This window comes from Drosophila mauritiana, chromosome 2R (genome assembly GCF_004382145.1).
Source record: "Drosophila mauritiana strain mau12 chromosome 2R, ASM438214v1, whole genome shotgun sequence".
Lineage (NCBI taxonomy): Eukaryota > Metazoa > Arthropoda > Insecta > Diptera > Drosophilidae > Drosophila > Drosophila mauritiana.
This window is the reverse complement of record NC_046668.1, coordinates 17645421-17666197: the sequence shown is the minus strand read 5'-3', so window position 1 is coordinate 17666197 and position 20777 is coordinate 17645421. Positions and strand designations below refer to the sequence as shown.

Sequence of the window (20777 nt, the reverse complement as noted above, 5' to 3'; positions counted from 1 at the left end):
ATCCATGATGCGCATTGATTTCTTACTAAGGATAGTACCTGGTTGTATAGTACCAGTTCCCAGGAAATTTTCCAATGTGAGTCGCTCGCAGATAATGAGTTCTTATTGATTTATGGGCCGGTTCTATTGATAATGTCTTTCGAGCACATCTATAGGGACATACAGATAACGGAAGCTCTCTTTGTCCATCTCTCCAGCTTCAATTTGCTCCCTTGTGGGGTCTCCAATGCAATTCCGCTCCCCATTATCCATTTTCCGTATATCGCACCGCTTTGTCTGCGCTCTCACACCCACTCCCACTTGTGCTCTCTGCCGCTCTCTCTCGCCCGATTTTCACAGCTAATAAAAAGGGGCGCGCGCCACCGATCTCGTCAGTTATAGAGAGCCATCCGAAAGCAAAGCATCGCCATTAAAGCAGCGGAATCGCGAGAAATCAGATTGAAGTATTATTATCTACAAAAAAACGTGTTGTTAAGTGCCAACCTGTTTGTGTTAGCTATGTAAACGCGGTGCCTTACGGACATACAACGCTATAAAAAGGATAATAAATCCCTTAAACAATTGACAACGAAGTTTCCTATTCCAAAGTATATAAATTCGGTGAATTAGTGTAATATGGCGCCCTTTTACAAGCGCATCTGCCGCAGTCTTTCCAAGCGCTACAAGGAGGTAACTATGTAACTAAATATATCTTGTAGCTATATTGCCTATGCGCCACAAAATCCCCAACGCTGCCGCTTGATTGATTTAGCTAATGAGCCAACAACTAGTAGGGGGTGGAATCAATAAGCCTTCAGTTGATAAGATATCAAGTTGAGGCAATGATCCATCGAACAGCCGATATGCGAAATGCGAGATTTATCGAGTAACAATGACGTCAATTTGGCCATAAATTTCCATTCCATACCGCTCCGCTTTGCTTGGGTCCGCGATAGTGGTTATGGATGAATTCCTGCATAGATCGGAATTCGGGTAGCTTGTTATCAATGTGGACACCCACTTATGGATGATATTGCGACACAATCGCCGCTTCAGTGAATGAGTTGCTGACCCACAATGAATTTTGTCGTAAATAATTAAAATGTTGCAAGTGACAGCGAAATATGGGGGATATTCTTTATTATTCCGAACGTCTCCACGATGACAGATGTCAAAATAAACTACCACAACGGAACGAGAGGGACCCAGTTGCCCAGTTTATAGAGAGTCCCGAGCAGATCGCAGGTTGTTTGCGCCTTATTTATTTACTTGCCCACATCGGATCATAAAAACATGAAAGCAAAGGCCGCCAAAGTGGTGGCCAAAAGGGGCGGGAACGTGTCGCAGTCCCAGACAAACAAATACATAGATATAGATTATCTATCTGTTCGAGTTTATTTAACGCTTTCATTGTAAACGGCAGTGAGTTAGCATTTTATTCCTCGAACTTTTGCCCATTATGCATAAAGAGAGAATCGCTGGGCGTGTTGGAGAAGTGCATATACATATATAGATACAGATACAAATACAGATTCAGATAGATTATAGATGTTCAGCGCGAAGGCATTTCCTGGTGCAAAAGAAAAACAACAACAGATATAGATATGTATGGCAGGAAGAGTATAATGTACCATTCAATTGAATTTTCCATAAGAAACGATGTGCGGAGTGGAGATTTTCCCGAGAACCAGGCGAGGCGCATCCTCCATTACTTAGTGGCCCAACCTTCAATCAGGTGTAAAGTGTAATTGTTTCTTGCGGAGATCGATTGCCTCCATAAGTTGCAGCTGGATTCGGGGTGTGCGTGAGTGGGCATCGAGCGTATAAATCTACATAAATTGCATGCGTCCCAGCGATACCTGGCGATTTATCTACCGATTCACCTCCTTCGACTCAGTTTACCAGCTCACCTTGTGCGCTCCTTTGGCGAATTATTAGCAGGCACGCACTTGGCTGGCGATTGCAGCCTTGTGGGTGGCGGGTGGCGTTTGGAGGTTGTCTAATCCCCTTTCCCACCCCATGCCATTTCCACCTTCAAAGTAAACATCGACAGAAACGCAAACATGTTTCCCCAGTTTTTCCCATTGTTGGTTGTTTCCTATTGATTTTACATTGAGTGGTCGAATGGCTTCCTTTGATTTCAGGCAAATGTGTGAGAGAATGCATTTGCCGCTCGTTGGCCTTCGATGCCATAAATCGTTTGTCCTTGCTGGACCTTAAATTTCCACCATAAACCCAAAGCAATGAAATGAAACTACAAAGACTGAGCACAACTAATTACCTATTATTTGTATCACCCAACTACACACGTTAATTGGCCATTATTTCGCTGCCGCAGCCTTCAAAGGTCAGTTTCCCCAGCATTTCTTGGCACTTTCACTTAGCGCCGCGGCCATTCACTCTTTTAGTTGTTGGATATCGGCAGAATTTTGCCGATCATTGATAAATGATAAATGGGAAAAACGGCTATTGACTCTGCCAGTGCCGAAAATCCATATCCAATGTAGCTAATTATAGCGCGTTTTTGGCCAAACATTCGCCACTTGCTTGTGGTCACGGACTCGATTAGGTTCACCTCAACCTTAGCACTGCGATTTGAACCCAGTAATTGGTCAATGCCCGACCAGACCTAAACTTTCCTCGCAGCTGGACGCTGCGTATACTTGATAATTGCCAACGGGTCGGCTACTTAATTCGGCCACTTGATGCCTCTGATACTCGGTGACCCCTGCAGCTACTTCATAATCATCCTCCTTCTTTTTCCTACCTCTTTTTGAGGGCACTGTGTCTCTGGGCAGATTCAGTAGGCCGTTCTCTGCCATTCTGCTCGAGGCCAATTGCCTTATAAAGTGACATTAATTAGTTGATTTATGAACCGCCCCCGCACACCTGGGCCCGCTTTCATCCTTCTCAATTGATGGCAAATTCATTGACCCCATTCGGTTTGGCGAAGGCTACTACTGCATTTGCTGCATCAGCATCTGCAGCTGCGTCTGCATCTGCATCTGCAACTGCACTTTCTGCAGCACAGCCATAAATAAACCTTTGCTATAAATAAACAGCAACAAGGAGATATAGATATGTGAGCGTTCTGCTCTTGTTATTGTGCATATGCCAAACATACCAAAAGTAATCGTTCGCGGAAACATTTCCCAGCAGCGCAAATAGTTTGCAGCAGGTAAATAACCTCAGATGCTGCACTTTGCACTTCCTTGGTCAGCTGTCAGAAGCGTGCACAGTTTCAGGAAACGAAAACCCCCTTATGAGAAATGTTTCACTTGGATTTTGGGGGGAAAAACAGTCCATCACATTGCAGACACTTTCATTTCGGCCAACATCATGATTAGTGTGCGGCGTGAAAATTATGGTGTTTGGAAAATCGCAATTTAAACAGCGTCTGCCTCCGGTAATGATATGTTTTCCACTTTGGCCGGACCCCACATCAGCTTCTCCGAGTATTCCGAGTTTACCAATTTATTTTTAATATTCGTGCGGCATGAAAATAGCCAGAAAACCTGGCCAACCCCCGACCGCTGGCTCTTTTCAGCCGGATTTCACAGGCGATTGAACACAGAGCGGCGTAAAAATGAAACAAAAACATGAAAAGTGATTTGCATGCATGGCGCGCGATTATTTTCAATACATACTTGCCAAACTAAATGTATTTTTAAGCGATGCCAAAATTGGAGGAGAGCTTGCAAGTCGATGGGGTGTGAAATGAGTACTGGCAGCTCGTGTAATATCAATTATAATCTATGCGAACAATCTGCACAGCTAAGTCTGAGAATTTGATAACAATTTCTGTTTGCATTTTCCATAAACAAAACCGAATCTAATTGCATTCCAGTCTGTTCAATTGTTTCTGGTTTTCTCGTCTTGGTTTTCTCATCGAAAGTTTATTGAATTCAGCCAATCTGCCATCGATTCCTGCCACTCTGCACGTAGACTGTGTCTTTGACAATCCAATTCTTTTGGGCATGGATGCCTCGCTTTCACTCGATTCGAAATTCGAATTCCCAACATTTTATTTGCCTGTTTTTTTCGGGGAGCTCTACACATTTTCCTAACACCTCGAGTCGGTTTGCTTTTTAATAGCCAATTGTGGAGCGGTTGGATATACAAAAGCGCTGCGTAGTACTACTGCATAGCATCAGCATGGAATCTATAAGAATATTCCCTGGGAAAAATGATAAAATTGGGAATATGACTTGTGGTTACCCACGGATCTTAAAAACAAATGGTTCTTACTTGCAACTTAGTTTAAAATGTGCAGTGTTGAAGCTACTTATATGGTTTGTTGTAACTTAAAGCTGACACGAGCTATGGAAGCTACCAATATTAAATGCAAACTATCTAAACTGAAACAGGATACCAAAAACTATAAACATAAATGTTAGGAAACTTTTAAACCGCCTGCAATCATTTCCCTTTAAATGCTACCCTAGAAGTTCTGTTCTTCATCGCACTTCTTTACTTTTTCGTTTTTTCGGGAACTCTGGGGTGTATGTAGCAACTTTTTCCCCCCCAATGCAATGCGCTGCTAAAAATAATCGTTAAAAAAGAAAACAGAAAAGAACCAACGCACTAAGCGATGCAAGAAAAACTATTTTCGGCGTTTGTGTAATGGGGAAAATGGGAAATGGCAGCCAAGATGAAAAAGAGCAGCGTCATAGCAGCATGTCCAACGCAATATTACTCATACGCCGCGTGTAACGCGTCACTGCTTGTGCGATGTTGGGGACTTTCTCGATGGTTTCGTTTCGTCATCAGCGAAAGTGTCGCATCCCCTTTCGGCGCCATCGAATTGCTCCCCTGGGTTGGTATTGCCAAAAAGTTTCGCCGTTGGCCACTTGAAAGACACGATTCGAGTGTGGGAAGGTCTAAATAGGAGAAGCTGTGAAATCGAGATCCTTTAGTGGGCGGAATCATTAGCGCCCCTCACGAACACACACATTCTCACATTATTAATTAGCGCTTGGGTGGAAATGCAGGCGAACTTTTTCCTTTTTCCCTACTGTCATGCCTGCCAATAAAATACACAAATTAATTTGGGCATTTGCTGAATAAATAAATGTGCCCATACGGGTGGGTGGGTGTGCGCTGTTCTCAGGTAGACTTTTGCGAAATATATGTATATTTTGCGAGTGCTGGTGTAATTTATGGTGCAAGCATTTCTGTCTGCGTAAATTCTGGTTTAATTTACCTGACTGCCAGTCATTTGTTTTCTGCCCAAGAAACGCACAAATTTAAAGCCGAACTTTGATAGAGGTTTGTTTATTGTCAGTTATTTGTTTGCAGCACTTGAAAGATTTAAATAATTTGGTTAGTTTTCCAGAAAGTACAAGCTCTAATTTGTTTCTACCACAGAGAAATATGTATCCCAATTAAAACACAATAGGAATGGTACATTTACAGATTACAATAAAGGTTTTCAATAAATATGAACATTGCAATTGTAAGGGGATTTCTCATTGTTATTTAAGGGTATCATGGTATTTAAATTGTATAAAAAACTATTCAATATAAATTCATTTGTATGTTATGTAGAAAGTTAGTTATTTCCAATTTAAATTTCCGATTTAAAAGTCAGTAACAAAGGCCATTATCTGCCAGGAAAATTAGGCGTGTACTAGGAGCTTATTAGGGGTTACATTAGACCGTATTAGCCAAGAGCCAGGCACAATTCTGGTCAATAATCCTTGGCCAGTTAACCGAAGGCAAAACATAAATTTGCAGCAGTGGAAATTAACCTCGGCACGAACGCCGGTAACTATTTGAATTTGCAACTGCAGACACGCAATGTAGAGGCTTACGGAATTTTCCCGACTTTTGCATGGGCTGTCAGAACACCTGTTCAAGGTGTAGATAAAGCAAAAAGTTTTTTCAAAATCGCTGGGAAAAACCCTTGAAGAGTGGCGAATCCTTGGCGAGTGGCAGAGTGGCACTACTACAAATTCATAAGCCCATGGTGGCAATGAATGAAGTCATCGGGGCATGAGCACTTGGTCGAGTAGTTGCGATTCAATTGGAAAAAGCAGCAATCCGCTTAACAATCAACGATACTTCCGACAGTCACCCTTTCCTTTTTGATGTTTCTTCTACGCTCTTTACATTTTCTTATCGCTTTTTTTTTCCCCCTTTTATAGCCCTCGTTAAGTCTGGACAATACAGTCGAGACGCTGCTAATCAAGAACGAGGGGGACTTCATCAGCGTGGAGCAGGGCAAGGAGCTGGTGGCTCGCAAGCGCAACTCCCAGCAGCTGGCCCATCCGCCGACCCACTTGCATCACCACAACCAGAACCACGCCCACAATCATCACAGTCTCCAGCAGCAGCAGCAGCAACAGCAACAACAACACAAGCGGGACGAGAACATGAGGCAGCTGCTGGATGTGACCAACACGCTCACCATTGAGGAGCTGCGCGATTTTGAGATGCGGTACGTAAGCTGGGGCGATCCTCCTGCTCCTTCTATTTAGCAACCGACCTGACCTTTGACGGATTACGTTTTATGGTCCGGCCGGAGATTTAATTTCCGATTGAATGCCAATCGATTTTTAAGACTCTCGTAAAAATGCTCGGACCAAAGCAATCAAATTTTAAATGGCCAAACGGACAAACAAAAAAAAAAGACAAAAAAAAAAACGGAGGACCACTTTTATAGCCTTCACCTGCCAGCCGTTTTGCATTGCAACAAACTGGCGATGGGAAAAAACGAATGAGAAAAATCCATGATGGGCTCATAACTTTTCAAATTACTCATACGACCTGTTGCCAGTTTGCAAAGTTTTTTTCCGTTTTTGTTTCTGTGAAAAATCAGTGGATAAACAAACATTTCAGACTTGCTCGTGGACGCAGTTCCTGCATTTGATTGTCATAAATGGGATTTTAAATATTTTAAATATTCCACAAACGATGCTGCATTGCATTGCATTGAATTGCATTTCATTAGTTTTCGGTCTGTTCAAGAGATTGGGCACTAGAATTATCAATATTTTGCAATTTCTGGCTTGTGGTTAGTTCGCATCGACGCCCAAGGACACTATGCATATGTCCTTTGGCCTGATGGCATTCACAGTTTCCAAGGACATGGCAGGTGAACCCAGTGAGGCGACTGTTGGTGGCGGCATCGGGTAAGAAATGCATATCTTGATCTCCATTAAACCGCTGTCAACTGCAGTTTGGTTACAACTGGCATGCCGTTGACTTCTACCCCTTTTTAACCCCGACTGACAGAACATGAGGATGTGCATAGAGGACTTGCATTTCTAGTTAGATTTTTGGTACTAACGAGGTCAACCATGCTCGAATTTCAGATATGGCTCACCACATCACAGCCGCTCGCAATCGGTCAAGATGCCCGGCAGCAGAGCATCCGGAAGGCCAAATCAACTGTGTCTGCCCCAGCAGAGATCCAGGTGGGTGACCCACACCGGTTAAGTCTGTATGGTTATAACAAATTACTCTGGGATTTAGGGTGGCTTCCATGCCGAATACAGGAGTAGAGGAGGAGTACTACAGACTGCGCCACTTCTCGATCACCGGCAAGGGTGTGGTAAATCGCGGTGATTCCCTCAAGAGCCGACGCAGTCGCTCCAACAACAGCGTGGCCAGTTCCAACTCCAGCACGGAGCACCTGACCACCCAGCAGCAGCTGTCCGCCCCCGCATCCGTATCCGCCCGAACTTCGCTGGCTTCCAGCAGGGAGAGCAGCACATCCAATCCGGGCAACGGTCCCTACAGGTGAGTTCGTTTCACGGGGAAAGCTATTACATATTTTTGATTTCGCAAACTTTTTGTAAGACTACTAGAGCTTTAAACATAACATAATTAAATGGGTAAACTGAGATTGGTAATAAATATTATTTGCCATAACAAATTGTGGGTTTCATTCTGAATCAGATACATGCCATTAGTCAATGCCGCACAATTAAACGTACATTGTAAATCAGAATGTATACATCAACCAGAAAGCCGGGCTTATATTTAAATGCCTTACCCTATAACCTTTTGAAAACAAAATTCAATGGGAAAATCAAAAGGTCAAGAGTCAGCTCATTAGCATTAAAATAACAATAGAAACAAGAGCCAATCGACTTCGATCGCTTAGGATAATAGTAACATAAAGAGGGTGACTAATTGGCCTTCTCCGCTTTCTTATTTCCCCATTCCAGGGTCCTGATGCTGGGAGGTCCTGCGGTGGGCAAGAGTTCGCTCGTCTCGCAGTTCATGACGTCGGAGTACCTGCACGCCTACGACACGAGCATCGGTGAGTTAGCAGCATGCCCCTCCGGAGATGCTTGCATCCGGATTCCCTATTCCGTATTCCGGATTCCATTCCACCCAAGAGCACTGCATAGCCCCCAGTAACCCCTGTATCCCACCGTGTCATCCCATGTCTGTCTGCTGGTTGTGAGCGAGTGCTTTGGCTTTACTTGATATTATTTCATAATTCATTTGTTGGCACTACCTCCGTTTTCCTAGTCGATGTCGTAGCTGCCTGGCTGTATTATGTTGTCTTTTACTGGCTATTATATTTGTTTCTGATTTCGTTGCTCTGTGTCTGTGCCGTCTGTTTGCCCCCGTATCACATGGCTTTTTATGATTCCGTGTTCGGAAAGTTTATATTCCACAGCTCTGTGCTCGTACTCCCCGCTTTTTGTTTGGTTTCGTTTGCTTTGGGCGTTTTATGATAGCGCCGAGCTATTGCCTCCGCCCGATGGGTCAACACAAATTGGCAAAAAGCATAACAAACGCTGCTGCAATGAAAATAAATTCAGATCTTTTTTGGGTTTTTGCGACTCTGGAAAGGAATGGAAACGTCCGCGGAAAACTGTTTCATTCTTTGCCTGGGAGTCAATGAAAAGATTCGAATAAACATTTCTATTGGCACAAAAGAAATATGGGAAAAAATATTCATAAAACAATAAAAAAAATAAAACAGCGAATGGAAAAATTAAATGGAAATAATTTTGTCGTTCGTCGCTTAGTTGGAATTTTTAGTGCGATATTTAACGATTTTTGTGTTGTGATCAAATCCAAATTCCTTAAGATATATACAAATGTATAGCAAACGGTCCCAGTGTAAATGCTTATCCAACACACAAAACCTCATAACGAAAATCCGCAATTGTATCATACTGTTTTATAAAGCAATGATAATTTGTTCTGTTTCTCTCCATTCCGAATATCAACCAATCATATCAACTCAATGTCTCAAACTGACCCTACAAAACTCGAAAAACTCAACAACAACAACCGAATTAACAACAACATCTTTGTACATACAACAACAAATCGTGGTTGTAATCAGATCTAGGCAACTGTGATATACGCATTCTAATTGAAAAAGCCGCCGACGGTAAAAGCAACCAGCAACTGAACAATATAATTATTAACCTTGTTAACTATGCTACTCCTTAATATTTATCCAAATATCTCTATACACCTAATTGAAACGCTTTTCGACTCTCCAATAAAATTAACCAAACTCAACAAACTAGCCAAACACTTAATCCACAATTGCATTAGCCCTGCGCTTGAAAGCTAATAAAAAACTCCGAAACGCACCTGGTCCCGCCCACTAGCCACGCCCCGGAAGTTAGAACACTTTCCCCCTCCCCCCGAAAAACCGAAAAAGAAATATAACACCACCTAGCCAATATATAGCGCATATAATATATAGTCCCGTAGACCGCTCCACAATCGATTGTCAATTGAATGCGGCCATTGTTTCGCTTGTGATTTATGGCCAGCCAGTCGATGGGCGGCAGCCTTGAGGGCAGGCATTCGATATTGAAATGATTATGCACATCACAAACACAACTAATGAAATTTAATTAATGATACGCCGGGCCTCGCGTTCTGGCTGCAATTATTGATTGCCACCTGGGGATGGGAGTGAAATAATGGTCGTGCCATATATTCAAAACTATAAATGCCACAGCTTCAACTATAGCTATAGCATTTTTAATTAAAAAAGAGGCAAACAGAGAGCCCATTAAATGAATAATAATTGAGAAAACACTCAGTCCCACACAAACAAAGTCGCATTTACCCAGCCACCCCACTTTCCTTTCACTTTTACTAACTATTTGGTCAGACGACGGGGTTTTTCGCCCAGTCCATGTTGCGCCCATTTCGTTGCATACTTGTGGGGGCCAATTTAATTTCCCATACATTAGCATACATTTCGGGGCAGTCCGGTGTGGACTTCCGGTGAATCCCCGAAGCTGTGTTCATTCAACTTGGCTAATGGATACCCAAATACTCGATACTCGCATGTAGTGGACGACACTTGTAGATAAGCCCATCACACCAAGACCCAACTAAAACATGCACATACTCTTTGTTTCTGCACTTTCGAGAATAGATGTTGTAAATCATTTCATTGCTTGACATTTGAGCTATCGAACTTAAGCTATAGTTTGGCGCACATGCTAATACATCGGTGCTAACCTCGATTTTCTCCTTCAATGTGTGTGCAGATGATGAGTCCGGCGAGAAGGCCGTTTCAGTATTACTCAGTGGCGAAGAGTCCGAGCTGATATTCATCGACCATGGATACACCGAAATGACTGTAAGTACCTTTCAAAACACTCATCATCCTCTCAAGGGTATGGGACAGTGGTCACAATAACGCAGGGGAATGCATAATTTAAAAGCTATATAGTTTTAAATGGAAATAAATTTTAAATATTTGACATTGTTTTTTTTTTCAAAATATTTCTATATATTTGGATAAAATGCAAGTGCTTTTCATAGTGCCCTCACATGCACACGCACTTTAAACAAATTGATTCTCTAATGGACTTAGGTGCTTTCGAAACACCCATTATGCAGCCTCCACAGCCTTGTTGCCATTATTGTGACCAGTGCTATTATATATATACATACATACCTGCTCATCCATCCGGCGCCCTGCACTCTATCTGTGACATTTCATAATGCCATTAGCATGCACGGCCATCAACTTACCCACACAGAAGCGGGAAATCACACTTTGGCAAAGCCCTCAACCTCACTCAATGTCACCTCGGTGTCACCGCCATTTCTCCATCCTTTCACAGCCGGATGAGTGCCTGACCAACTACGATCCGCACGGTTACTGCGTCATCTATTCGGCCGCGGACAGGAGCAGCTTCAGCGTGGCGGAGCAGGTGCTGCAGGTGCTCTGGACCAATCAGAACATCGCCCAGAAGGCAGTCATCCTGGTATCGAACAAGGCCGACCTGGCCAGGAGTCGACTGGTCACCTCTGAAGGTAAGCGACATGTTATAATGCTAATAAATATGTGTGGGAGGATTTCGGTGCTCTCCCCCGCCCCCATTAACACTGGAAAGTGCGCTCGATTGGGTCTGTTACGAATAGATATACGAGTATATATATATAGCGATATAGTTGGAGTGTATAAACTGGAGGGTCAGCTGAAGAGTTTGCCAAGCGGAAGTCATCCGGCGGTTCGCCTACCCAAACAGCCGGAATCTTAAGTGGAGGTGATTCTCCACCCCCATTGAAGGTCGCCAGTTTCGGGGGTCCTTTTTGTCTACTCAAGTGCTTTCACTTGACTTTTATATCAGATTCCCTTTAAGACCAAGGTAACTCGGGCGCTTTCATCTAAGTAATTCAATATTTTCCGTTAAATTACGTTTGTTATTATGAAAGTAGGGGTGGGTGGTGGCTGGAAGGGTTCCTCAGTTCTGCCAGTGAAATGGCAGTGGAGGGAAATTGTTTCAGCGCAAAATTGATTACATTTCGTCCCGTGTGGCATGTGTTCCGCTCAAGGTTTAAGGCCCATAAGCCTATTGTTGTAAACAGGGCGACAACAGGACCTCCATTCGCCACCCACTACCCACGCACTACCCCACATCCAACGCACAATCTTGAATTTGGGCGGAGAGTTCCTGTCCACCTAATGCGACGCCCTAATTTCATAAAGTATTTATAGAATTTTGTATGCCTCTGGCAATAATAAAATGAGCGCTTGGCCCAGAAACGTCTGGATAAAAGATATATTCATAAATCTATACATTGTCACGCTGATTGGAAAAATATGAATAAAACGTTAGTGCGTCACAGGTGATTCTGCCACTCCACAGACTCCAAACAAACCTTTTGAAAATTTAATGTGTTTTCCATTTCACCTCTTAACTTTTTGGCATACTTAATGATTGTAGTGACGCACTAATTATTCAATTGGGGTAAATATTGCCCGATGTTGCAAAACTTTTGTTTACCTTTAATTAGGATCCTATTTAATCTGTAATCGAAAATCGGAAGGTTAAGAGCTTAAGTCTTTAAGCACCGAGGAAAAGGCTGGCCTGCCTATCAAACTCTAATAAAACGAACCGAAAAGTACATATACAAATAAATATATGTAACTTTCGTCACATTGTTAATAAAAATGTGAGCCTGTCATAAAATTTGCACCAGGAGGGTCACCATACGCATGGTGTACCGAACTTTGATGCTTCAGATTTTACGAGTTGTGTACACATCTGTGGACAAGACGTGACGGTTGGTATGGGGATTCCCCGCATCATGTTTAGATACAAATCCCAGCCCAGAATGAGGTTTTACGACCAACTCCGAGTTAACTAAGCGAGGCCATTCGATTTGATTAACTGGGATGATGGGCGGCCAACTAAGCTTGAATGTGATGCTTTTGGCCATAATTTCCACACATTTTCACTTAACCTCTCCATCGTGCTTTTCATTACAGAGGGCAAGGCCATGGCCACCGCCTACGATTGTAAATTCATCGAGACGTCGGTGGGCATTAATCACAACGTGGACGAGCTGCTGGTGGGTCTGTTATCACAGATACGGCTCAAGCTGGAGAATCCCGAAAAGTCCAGGTTCGTCGAGAGCTATTCAGGAATATTCTTAATTTTATTTACTTATGGTTATTATGTTCTTTGCCACAGGGATCTCTTCCGAAAGCGTTCGATTCGAAAGTCAAAGAGACGCGCCTGCTCGCCACTTAATGCCGGATGCCTGAATGCCAATACCCCGCTGGGTCCGCTGGGGGAGGCGGTGGCCACGCCCCCGGGCAGTGCCCAAAGCAGGTGAGTCATCGCCACGCCGACAGGCCATCAGAATCAGACAGTAATGCTGATGCACCCTACTCTGTTGCAGTCCCCGCAAATACCGTGGATCAAGGACCTCCACCAGCCTTAAAGTCAAGGGCCTTTTGGGCCGTGTGTGGACTCGGGACTCCAAGTCGAAGAGCTGCGAGAATCTGCATGTACTCTAAGCACAGAGATTATCCAAAGTGTAACCCACAAGTTTCCTATAGAGTATGCAAGATCCTAAGTTAAAGAAGAAACAGACTCGACTACTACCGGGGGTATTATTCCCAACTGTACATATTGTGTATAATTTTAGCCTTAATTTACGCTAGTCATTTCCTCCATTAATCATTGTATATAGTTTGTCTAAATATAAAACTATTATTTGTAATTGTGTTTTTATGCTTTTCGTTTTCCTCTAAGCATGAGTTGGGATAATTTTGAATGCTCGTTGCCATACGGCGACTGGAATAAATAAGTTATATTCTTGATTGAAAGAAATTGAAATACAAAGGAATCCAAATAAAAAAGCAATAATTTTTAAAAAGATAAAATAATATTTTACCCTTGTTCGTCGACGAATGAATACCAATTGTACTGATTTTTTGAAGATATGGCGCTTGTCCGCCGCATGAAACTTATTGTTAATTATATACGTGTAGTTATACATTTGTAATGGCATTGAATCGCATTTTGAAATTGCATAAATATTCACTTGAATGTTGATTGGATTAAAAGTTCATAATTTAATTGATCTATTGCGAACCAGAAATTATATTAACCACATTGTGCAATTTTGCTTAAATAGACCTAGGGATTATGCCGTAATTGTTAACCAAACCATTTTTTTAAAACAAAGAAGCCCATCGTGCACCCACAATCCGCACGCCCTAGGTTTCTCAAGTTAGTCGGGACCATTTCAAAATTAATCAAAGATAACAGAAATACGCAAGAAACACTAGATTTACACACAAGGGCTACTTTTAGGTTCATGTCAGCGTAGTTTTACATTAATGCAATATGTGATTTTACACAAGGTCCACTAAATCAAGAGCCTAAGCAAAACCATTTTGTTAACGTCTGCAATGCGACCTGCTGTATCAAATATTGAGGTCGGATAGAGAATTTGTAGATTTTTAACTATTAATGTGAACACTAGTAGTGTAGGTCAAAACACACAACCATTCCATAACAATCTAGATGTCCATTAAATGTATTATAAATGTCCATTAAGTATTATAATCACCAACAATTGCAGCACAATGGAATTTAACGGATTTGGAACATTCAAGGAAACCCCAAAATAATACGTGCATCCTGAACATGTGTGTAAGATATCCGATCTATACCAGATAGTTAAAATATATACATTTAGCTGTAATTGATTTTTGTCCAGAACTCTGTGTATTATTCTCGCTCAACATGAATGAATATGAATTCGAGCCGAAAACTATAAAGGAAAGTGATAAAAGCACACTCGATTTTGCACAGATTGTCATACCTTGTATAAGGAAAAGCGAAAGTCAGCCATAAATGTAAGAAGCAGCAGAGTGTTGAAAAGTTATCAATTGAATGCATGTTTTAATTTTTCCGCTCCGATAATATATGTCTAATGAGTGTGTATTAAATGTGAAAAGTTCAATTTAACTGTTTTGCAAATTGTGTTTTATTTTGGGGTTTTCAATAAAAGGTACATGGTCCTTAAACGGGGTAAGTCAAAATTAGTTTAAATGTTGAAAAATGGTCAAACGACTGATTTTCATTATTATGATTAATTGACTATTTTAATATACAAATGTTCACATTTTTAAAGCTTGCCATAGTACTTTCGTTACTATAAAGATACTCACCACCCTTGACTTTCTGAAACTGTTAGTTTACATAGTATGTATGTATGTATTTCCTAACAGCCAGCTAACTTGTTAGCTACTGTTATCTAGTCGTGGCATTGTCTTAACAGAAGTAGACTTCGTTTTACCGTTTACATGAAGAAGAAAAAGCTATGATGAATTAAAAATGAATATAAGCTTACGTTATACTCAATATTAGTATTTCCAATTGGAACTCTGGTTGAGTTGGGATTATTCGGTATATTTGGTATATTCCATGGAGAAACGATGGGTCACACTACGAATTAGAGGAAATAAATACAAACAAATTGGGCTGTGTAGCGGAATTTAAATTTAAACTTTATCAGCAAAAGTGTTAATTGGCGAACCTCTCGGCGAAAATGAATATAAATCTGCCGAATTTCAATGTGAAGAACCTGGTGAAGGAGGCGGGAAGCACGATATCACGAGTGGTGCAGGTGAATAAATCAATGAATTTGGGTGGCTGAAAAAAAGCGGGTGGTGGTGAACTTTCGGAGGTTGGGCAAATGGCTAATGTCCCTCAAGCCAAACTCAAGCGCTTTCGTTGATTCTTTGCCCTTTTCAACGACTCTCCATCGTTTGCAATGACCTTTTCAGCTCACGGAGGAGAAACTGGGCACCACGGAGCGCACCGAGTACGACTTGCACTTCCAGAATCTCGCCGAGCGGGCTGATGTGACCAAGACATGGACGGAGAAGATAGTGCGCGACACAGAGTCGGTGCTGATACCCAATCCCCAGAACCGGGTCGAAGACTTCATCTTCGAGAAGATCGAAAAGTCGAAGCCCAAAAGGCTGAGCAACCTAGAGCACCTGGCTCTGGACATGATCGAGGCTGGGGGCGATTTCGGGCAGGATCTACCCTATGGTCAGGCTCTGATCAAGGTCGGCCAGGCGGAACAGAAACTGGGCCGGTGCGAGCACGACTTTATAGCCACCTCGGGCATTTGCTTCACACAGCCGTTGCGCAAGTTCCTAGACGGCGAAATGAAGACAATTGGCAAGGAGCGCGGCATCCTGGAGACCAAGCGCCTGGATCTGGACGCCTGCAAGAACAGGGTGAAGAAAGCGCGCAGCATGCTGGGTCAGCAATCGGTAAGTGGGTGGGATTAGGTGGGGTTTCCTTATTACAAGGGGGTATGATTGATTGGGTTTCGTAATGGCTTTTTCACTCACGGTCTTTTTCTGCCCTCTGCTGCCCGGAATGTATAGAAAGATGGCATCTCGCCAGAGGCCGTCTTGGAACAGGTATCAAAACCTTGACCGAGCTCGCGCTCTAGACTTATGGCTAATCAATAAGACAATTTCTAATTGCAATTTTTTCTAGGCGGAGCGGGACTTGCGGGTGGCTCAGGCCGAGTTCGACCGGCAGGCGGAGATTACCAAGCTGCTGCTGGACGGTATCAGCACATCGCAGGCATCTCACTTGCGCCACTTGCACGCCTTCATCCAGACGCAAGTGCGCTACTACAAACAGTGCGGCGATGTCATGGAGCAGCTGCAGCGTGAGCTGGCCAAGTAAGTAGTAGGAGACCGATAAAGGATGGCTGTGACTACCGCGTAGGCACCAAACGAATCTTTTCTTGCACACCAAAACCACATGTCCCATCCTTGATGAAACCCGTGGTCCCTTCTGGTGGTCTCACTGTGCGTTATGATATCTGCTTGTGGTCTTACAGAATGCAGCATCCCAAGCCACGCCTGCGCATCAATAGCGAAGACGTTGATTGTGGGCCTCCCAGCTCGGTGTCGATGCATTCTTGTGATTCCGATTCATTGGGGGGGATAGCCCTAGATAGCGATCCAGATCCCGATTTGGACAAGTCGCTTACGAATCTGCTTGAAGACTTTCACATAGAATTCGATACGACAGCCGTGTCTACAGTTTAGGGATCTTGTTATTGTGATCTTAATATCGAATCGGATTCCATGCCAGTTAACATTAGCATTTAATTTTAAATCATACGTACTAGATAGGTTGCTGTTATCGGTAGTTGTTGCACCTTATACAGTCAGGTTTCAGCAGCTCATCTCTCCATTTAGAGCCCGCAATCAAATCGAATCAAAAACTCATTAAACTCTGCATCTTCCATCAGCTTGGGAGGCCCCACGCCATACATTCCGCTCGACGTGAACGAGGCCAGTGCCAGCAAGTCCAACATATCGTCCGGAGCCGCAGCCCGTGGTCCCGGCAACAATCACTCTGCCAATATGGCTGCCACCGGCCACAAGCCCAATCAGCCCATGCACGTCAGCACGGATCAGATGCAGAGGGCACGCGTCCTTTGCTCCTACGACGCCAAGGATCACACCGAGCTTAACTTAAGCGCAAATGAGGTAAAGTAATGGACACACAATATCCTAAGCATTGCTTATATATAACTAATTTTTCAGGTGATCTTCGTGACGGAGTGCTCACCAATAAACGAGGATTACATGTACGGAAAACAGGGTCTGTTGAAGGGTCTGGTGCCACGCGCATTTGTTGAAATGCTCGACGAAGAGCACGACGTCACCCTCTAAGCCCTCCAGCAATTTGTTCAGCAATAATCAATCATTCAATAATCTCAAGCAAAATTAATGAACAAGAAAATACTCCAAGTACGGCAATACTCATACGTTAAGAAAGCAGACAGGATCGAGGGATGGGAACGGCAATTGGACAATTATAAGATGCGGCCAAAGCGGCATTTGGCACTAGCAAGAGAGTACAATAATTTATTAGAATATACATACATAAATATATACATACATGAGCGTGTTGGTTAGTAAAAGCATTGTAGATTAGCCTTCGGTGATAATCAAACCCAGATCCTTGCCCAAAGAGCTACGCTACTCCGTTGCACAGATCACGCAGTAATCAAATATGCATTCTGGCTGCCTGAATAACCGTCAAGTTATACATGTAAATTTATGCAATTCCGAACATTATGATTGTTAAATCTAATCGCATATCTAAAGAGAAAGTGCTGTTTTATTAAGCTTCTCTACACTCGACAAAGTATTATATATGTGTTATGTTTGTCAATATCTTAGTTAACAAGCGAAATTCTCTGTGCTTTACTATATATCCTATAATTGTAAACGTAAGTATGAAATTGTTAATCCTATTATCTATATATTCAGCGAATGCGTTTCCAACTATTACCTAATATATTTAATACTTCCTGCTGCAATTATTATGTTACCAAATTTTTCGTGCAATTTTTGAAAGTCAATTAAATGAATATTGCTTGTTACATTTAAGGCAAAACTCTGAAACACCAAGGCGCTTGATAGCTAAAAATTAACAGATAAATATTGTTGAAAACGTACTATACAATAATTAAAAAGTAAACAACGATGATTTTTAGGTTTTCAGCAAAGAAACAAAGTTGTAATATGAAAAGCGAATTTTTAAACACCAACTATACTACATAATTACAAATATATGATCAAAATTAAAACAACAACATTAAGTTCAATTTATTTTGTATTTCATTAGATTGCCCGTCCAGCTGTGAAAATCCCATCGAGATGGTAAGTGCTTTAAATTATATTTGTGAGCTTTTCTACTTTAAAGGCATAGAGGTGATTTGATTTCAAGAGTTCTATTATCTGAGTTCAGTTATAGATCAAGTGTTTGTTACTCATTTGTTCGATGATAGTGCATAATCACTTTGAGAGATTTCTAATGTGAGCGACGTGAACTTTAGACTTCAGCGATTATTATTTACAAGACTTTATTGGCATTCATACTAGGGTAACAATCAAGGGCTTAAAATTCGTATAAAAGTATATTGTTCTAGTTTTGATCCAAGATTCCAGTCGTAGTCACACCGCCATTTTCCAGCGTAGTCTTGGCAATGGTGGAAATCTTCTCATTGAGAGACCTATGATGACTGGATGTGGCAGCCTGTAGATTCTTAATCACTCGATCAGATGCCTGAATAGTGAGTGCCTTGGTCATGTTGAGCTCGTGTTGTGCAGTTGGCAGATTCAGAGTGACTGCACGGGATGATCGGGATTGCGTCACAACCATTGCATAAATATCAATGGCTGCATTCGCCAGTCGTGTTAGCAAAATTTGTTCGTTAACTATGTTTTTGTTATATCGCAGCAGTAGTTCTTCCACCGATTGTCCAAAAAGATCAATACAATGGGCCGTTTTTTTGGCATAGGGTAAGAGTTCAGAAACTACGTGGCCACTCAGATCGGTTCCGCCCAAGCCGACAGTGGAGGCAGCCCGCCTGGAGGCCTCCTTGAAAATCAGTCCCAGATTGGCCGAGGGATTCTTGAATGCGCGCTGCAGTTCCTTGAGGTGGGATCCCGCATATTGGATGCCAGTCAGGGCAATGAACAGCCGGAGAATGTCATTGGTTCCCTCGAATATGCGGAAAATGCGCAGGTCACGCAGGACTCGTTCTAGTCCAGTATCCACCATGTATCCCATGCCGCCCAGAATTTGTATAGCTTCGTCGCAAACATACCACGCGCTCTCTGAAGCATAGATCTTCGAGATGGCGGCTTCCAAGTGATAGTCCTTACTGCCGGCATCCATGTTTTGTGAAATAGTGAACGCCATCGACTCCGTGGCGTACTGCAGAATGTTCATCTGGGCCAATTTCTCCTGGATAGATCCATAGTTCTTTAGTTTTTGACCAAACTGAACTCGGTTGTTGGCATGCTCGGTGGCCTGTTCGATGCATTTCTTCATTGTTCCCGATAGCGTAGCGCCCATTCCGAACCGACCGTTGTTCAATATGTTCATGGCAACCTTGAATCCGTCTCCTTCCTTGCCGAGCACATTTTCAATTGGAATCTTTACATCTTCGAAATAGACTTCGGCCGTGTTCGATGCCTTGATGCCCATTTTCTTCTCTGGTGGTCCATTGGTAACACCTCCAAAGGATCGTTCCACGATGAAAGCAGTGACCTTGTCCTTCTTTTCGCCAGTCTTCGGGTCCACCTGCTCAGTCTGTGCGAAAACGGTCATGATTTCGGCAATTCCGCCATTGGAAATCCAAATTTTCGAGCCATTTAGGACGTAGTGCTTTCCATCGGCACTCTTCACGGCACGGCATCGAATGGAACCCGCATCAGATCCGGAGCTGGGTTCCGTAAGGGCAAAGGCAGCGTACACCTGCTCGGCGGCCACCTTGGGCAGGTACTTCTCCTTCTGCTCGGGGGTGCCGTACAGCAGTATTCCCTTGAATCCAATACTCTGATGGGCGCCAATCGTGATGCCCAGTCCCAGATCGTTGACACCCACAATGGCGCACAGTCTGCCGTACTGGGTATTGTTCAGACCGAGGCCACCGAAATCAGATGGCACTTGGATTCCGAAGGCCCCGAGCTCCCACAGAGCCGTCGAGGTGGTGTCATCTATTTTAGCGTTGGCATCGTTGCGGGCAGCGTCATTGACATCGGAGAAGAAACGCTCGAACGGATCTATCAGACTGTTGGTCAGCTCCTTCTGCTCCGCGGTCAGGACATCAGGATACGGGAACACTTGGCTCGACACCAGAGACCCACGGAAGATGTTGGCCATAAAGGACTCATTCTCACTTGACTTCTCCTTGCTGCGATTGCTTTCCGCCCCCAGCTTGGGACTGTGCGTCGCTATTTGCCTGCAGAGCGAGGCATTTCCTGCCAGGTACCTGGTACTTTGGATCGTGTGCCTCCACATAGTTTCGAAATTGTTTGGTAAATCGCCCTTTGGACCGAGAGTCTACAGTGTGCCCACATTCCCGATCACCCACGAAGACGTCATCACCGCGACTTGCGCAGTTCAAATTTGGTATATTTTCTCGAAGCACCGAGTACCGGAGTATTCATCGTTTGGCAGCTTCAATTCAGTTGGTTTCCCAATCTCTTG

General features: G+C 43.1%; 3 protein-coding genes across 7 annotated transcripts in view; 2 read left to right on the top strand and 1 right to left on the bottom strand.

Annotated features, from left to right (window-relative positions):
• The window catches only part of LOC117136147 (platelet binding protein GspB), a 38546-nt gene extending 25106 nt beyond the window's left edge, over positions 1–13440 (top strand). Inside the window, exons 1-10 of one of the 2 annotated variants that reach the window (XM_033296864.1) lie at positions 387–669; positions 6126–6418; positions 7296–7397; positions 7456–7722; positions 8154–8248; positions 10467–10558; positions 11049–11241; positions 12701–12836; positions 12906–13046; positions 13117–13440. In XM_033296864.1, the coding sequence (XP_033152755.1) occupies positions 616–669; positions 6126–6418; positions 7296–7397; positions 7456–7722; positions 8154–8248; positions 10467–10558; positions 11049–11241; positions 12701–12836; positions 12906–13046; positions 13117–13234 (1491 nt within the window). In that variant the 5' untranslated portion in view covers positions 387–615 and the 3' untranslated portion in view covers positions 13235–13440. Of the gene's footprint in view, positions 1–386; positions 670–6125; positions 6419–7295; positions 7398–7455; positions 7723–8153; positions 8249–10466; positions 10559–11048; positions 11242–12700; positions 12837–12905; positions 13047–13116 lie in introns of those variants that run through there. The other variant, XM_033296863.1, reaches the window with a different exon arrangement.
• Positions 13441–15167: 1727 nt separating this feature from the next.
• LOC117136203 (endophilin-B1) lies at positions 15168–17886 on the top strand. Of its 4 annotated transcripts, none has more exons than XM_033296953.1 (6): positions 15168–15357; positions 15518–16015; positions 16133–16168; positions 16248–16438; positions 16600–16804; positions 17315–17886. In XM_033296953.1, the coding sequence occupies exons 1-6, from the start codon at positions 15280–15282 to the stop codon at positions 17441–17443; spliced, it is 1137 nt and encodes a 378-aa protein (XP_033152844.1). In that variant the 5' UTR covers positions 15168–15279; the 3' UTR covers positions 17444–17886. The 4 variants fall into 4 exon arrangements, with proteins under 4 accessions (XP_033152844.1, XP_033152845.1, XP_033152842.1 ...); XM_033296951.1 differs by lacking the exon at positions 16600–16804 and adding an exon at positions 17017–17257 and having other exon boundaries at positions 15173–15357; XM_033296954.1 differs by lacking the exon at positions 16133–16168 and having other exon boundaries at positions 15170–15357.
• A 739-nt stretch (positions 17887–18625) lies between these two features.
• On the bottom strand, positions 18626–20648 carry LOC117136201 (very long-chain specific acyl-CoA dehydrogenase, mitochondrial). Its single transcript, XM_033296950.1, has one exon. The coding sequence runs from the start codon at positions 20586–20588 to the stop codon at positions 18705–18707; it is 1884 nt and encodes a 627-aa protein (XP_033152841.1). The 5' UTR covers positions 20589–20648; the 3' UTR covers positions 18626–18704.
• Between the last annotated feature and the right edge of the window lie 129 nt (positions 20649–20777).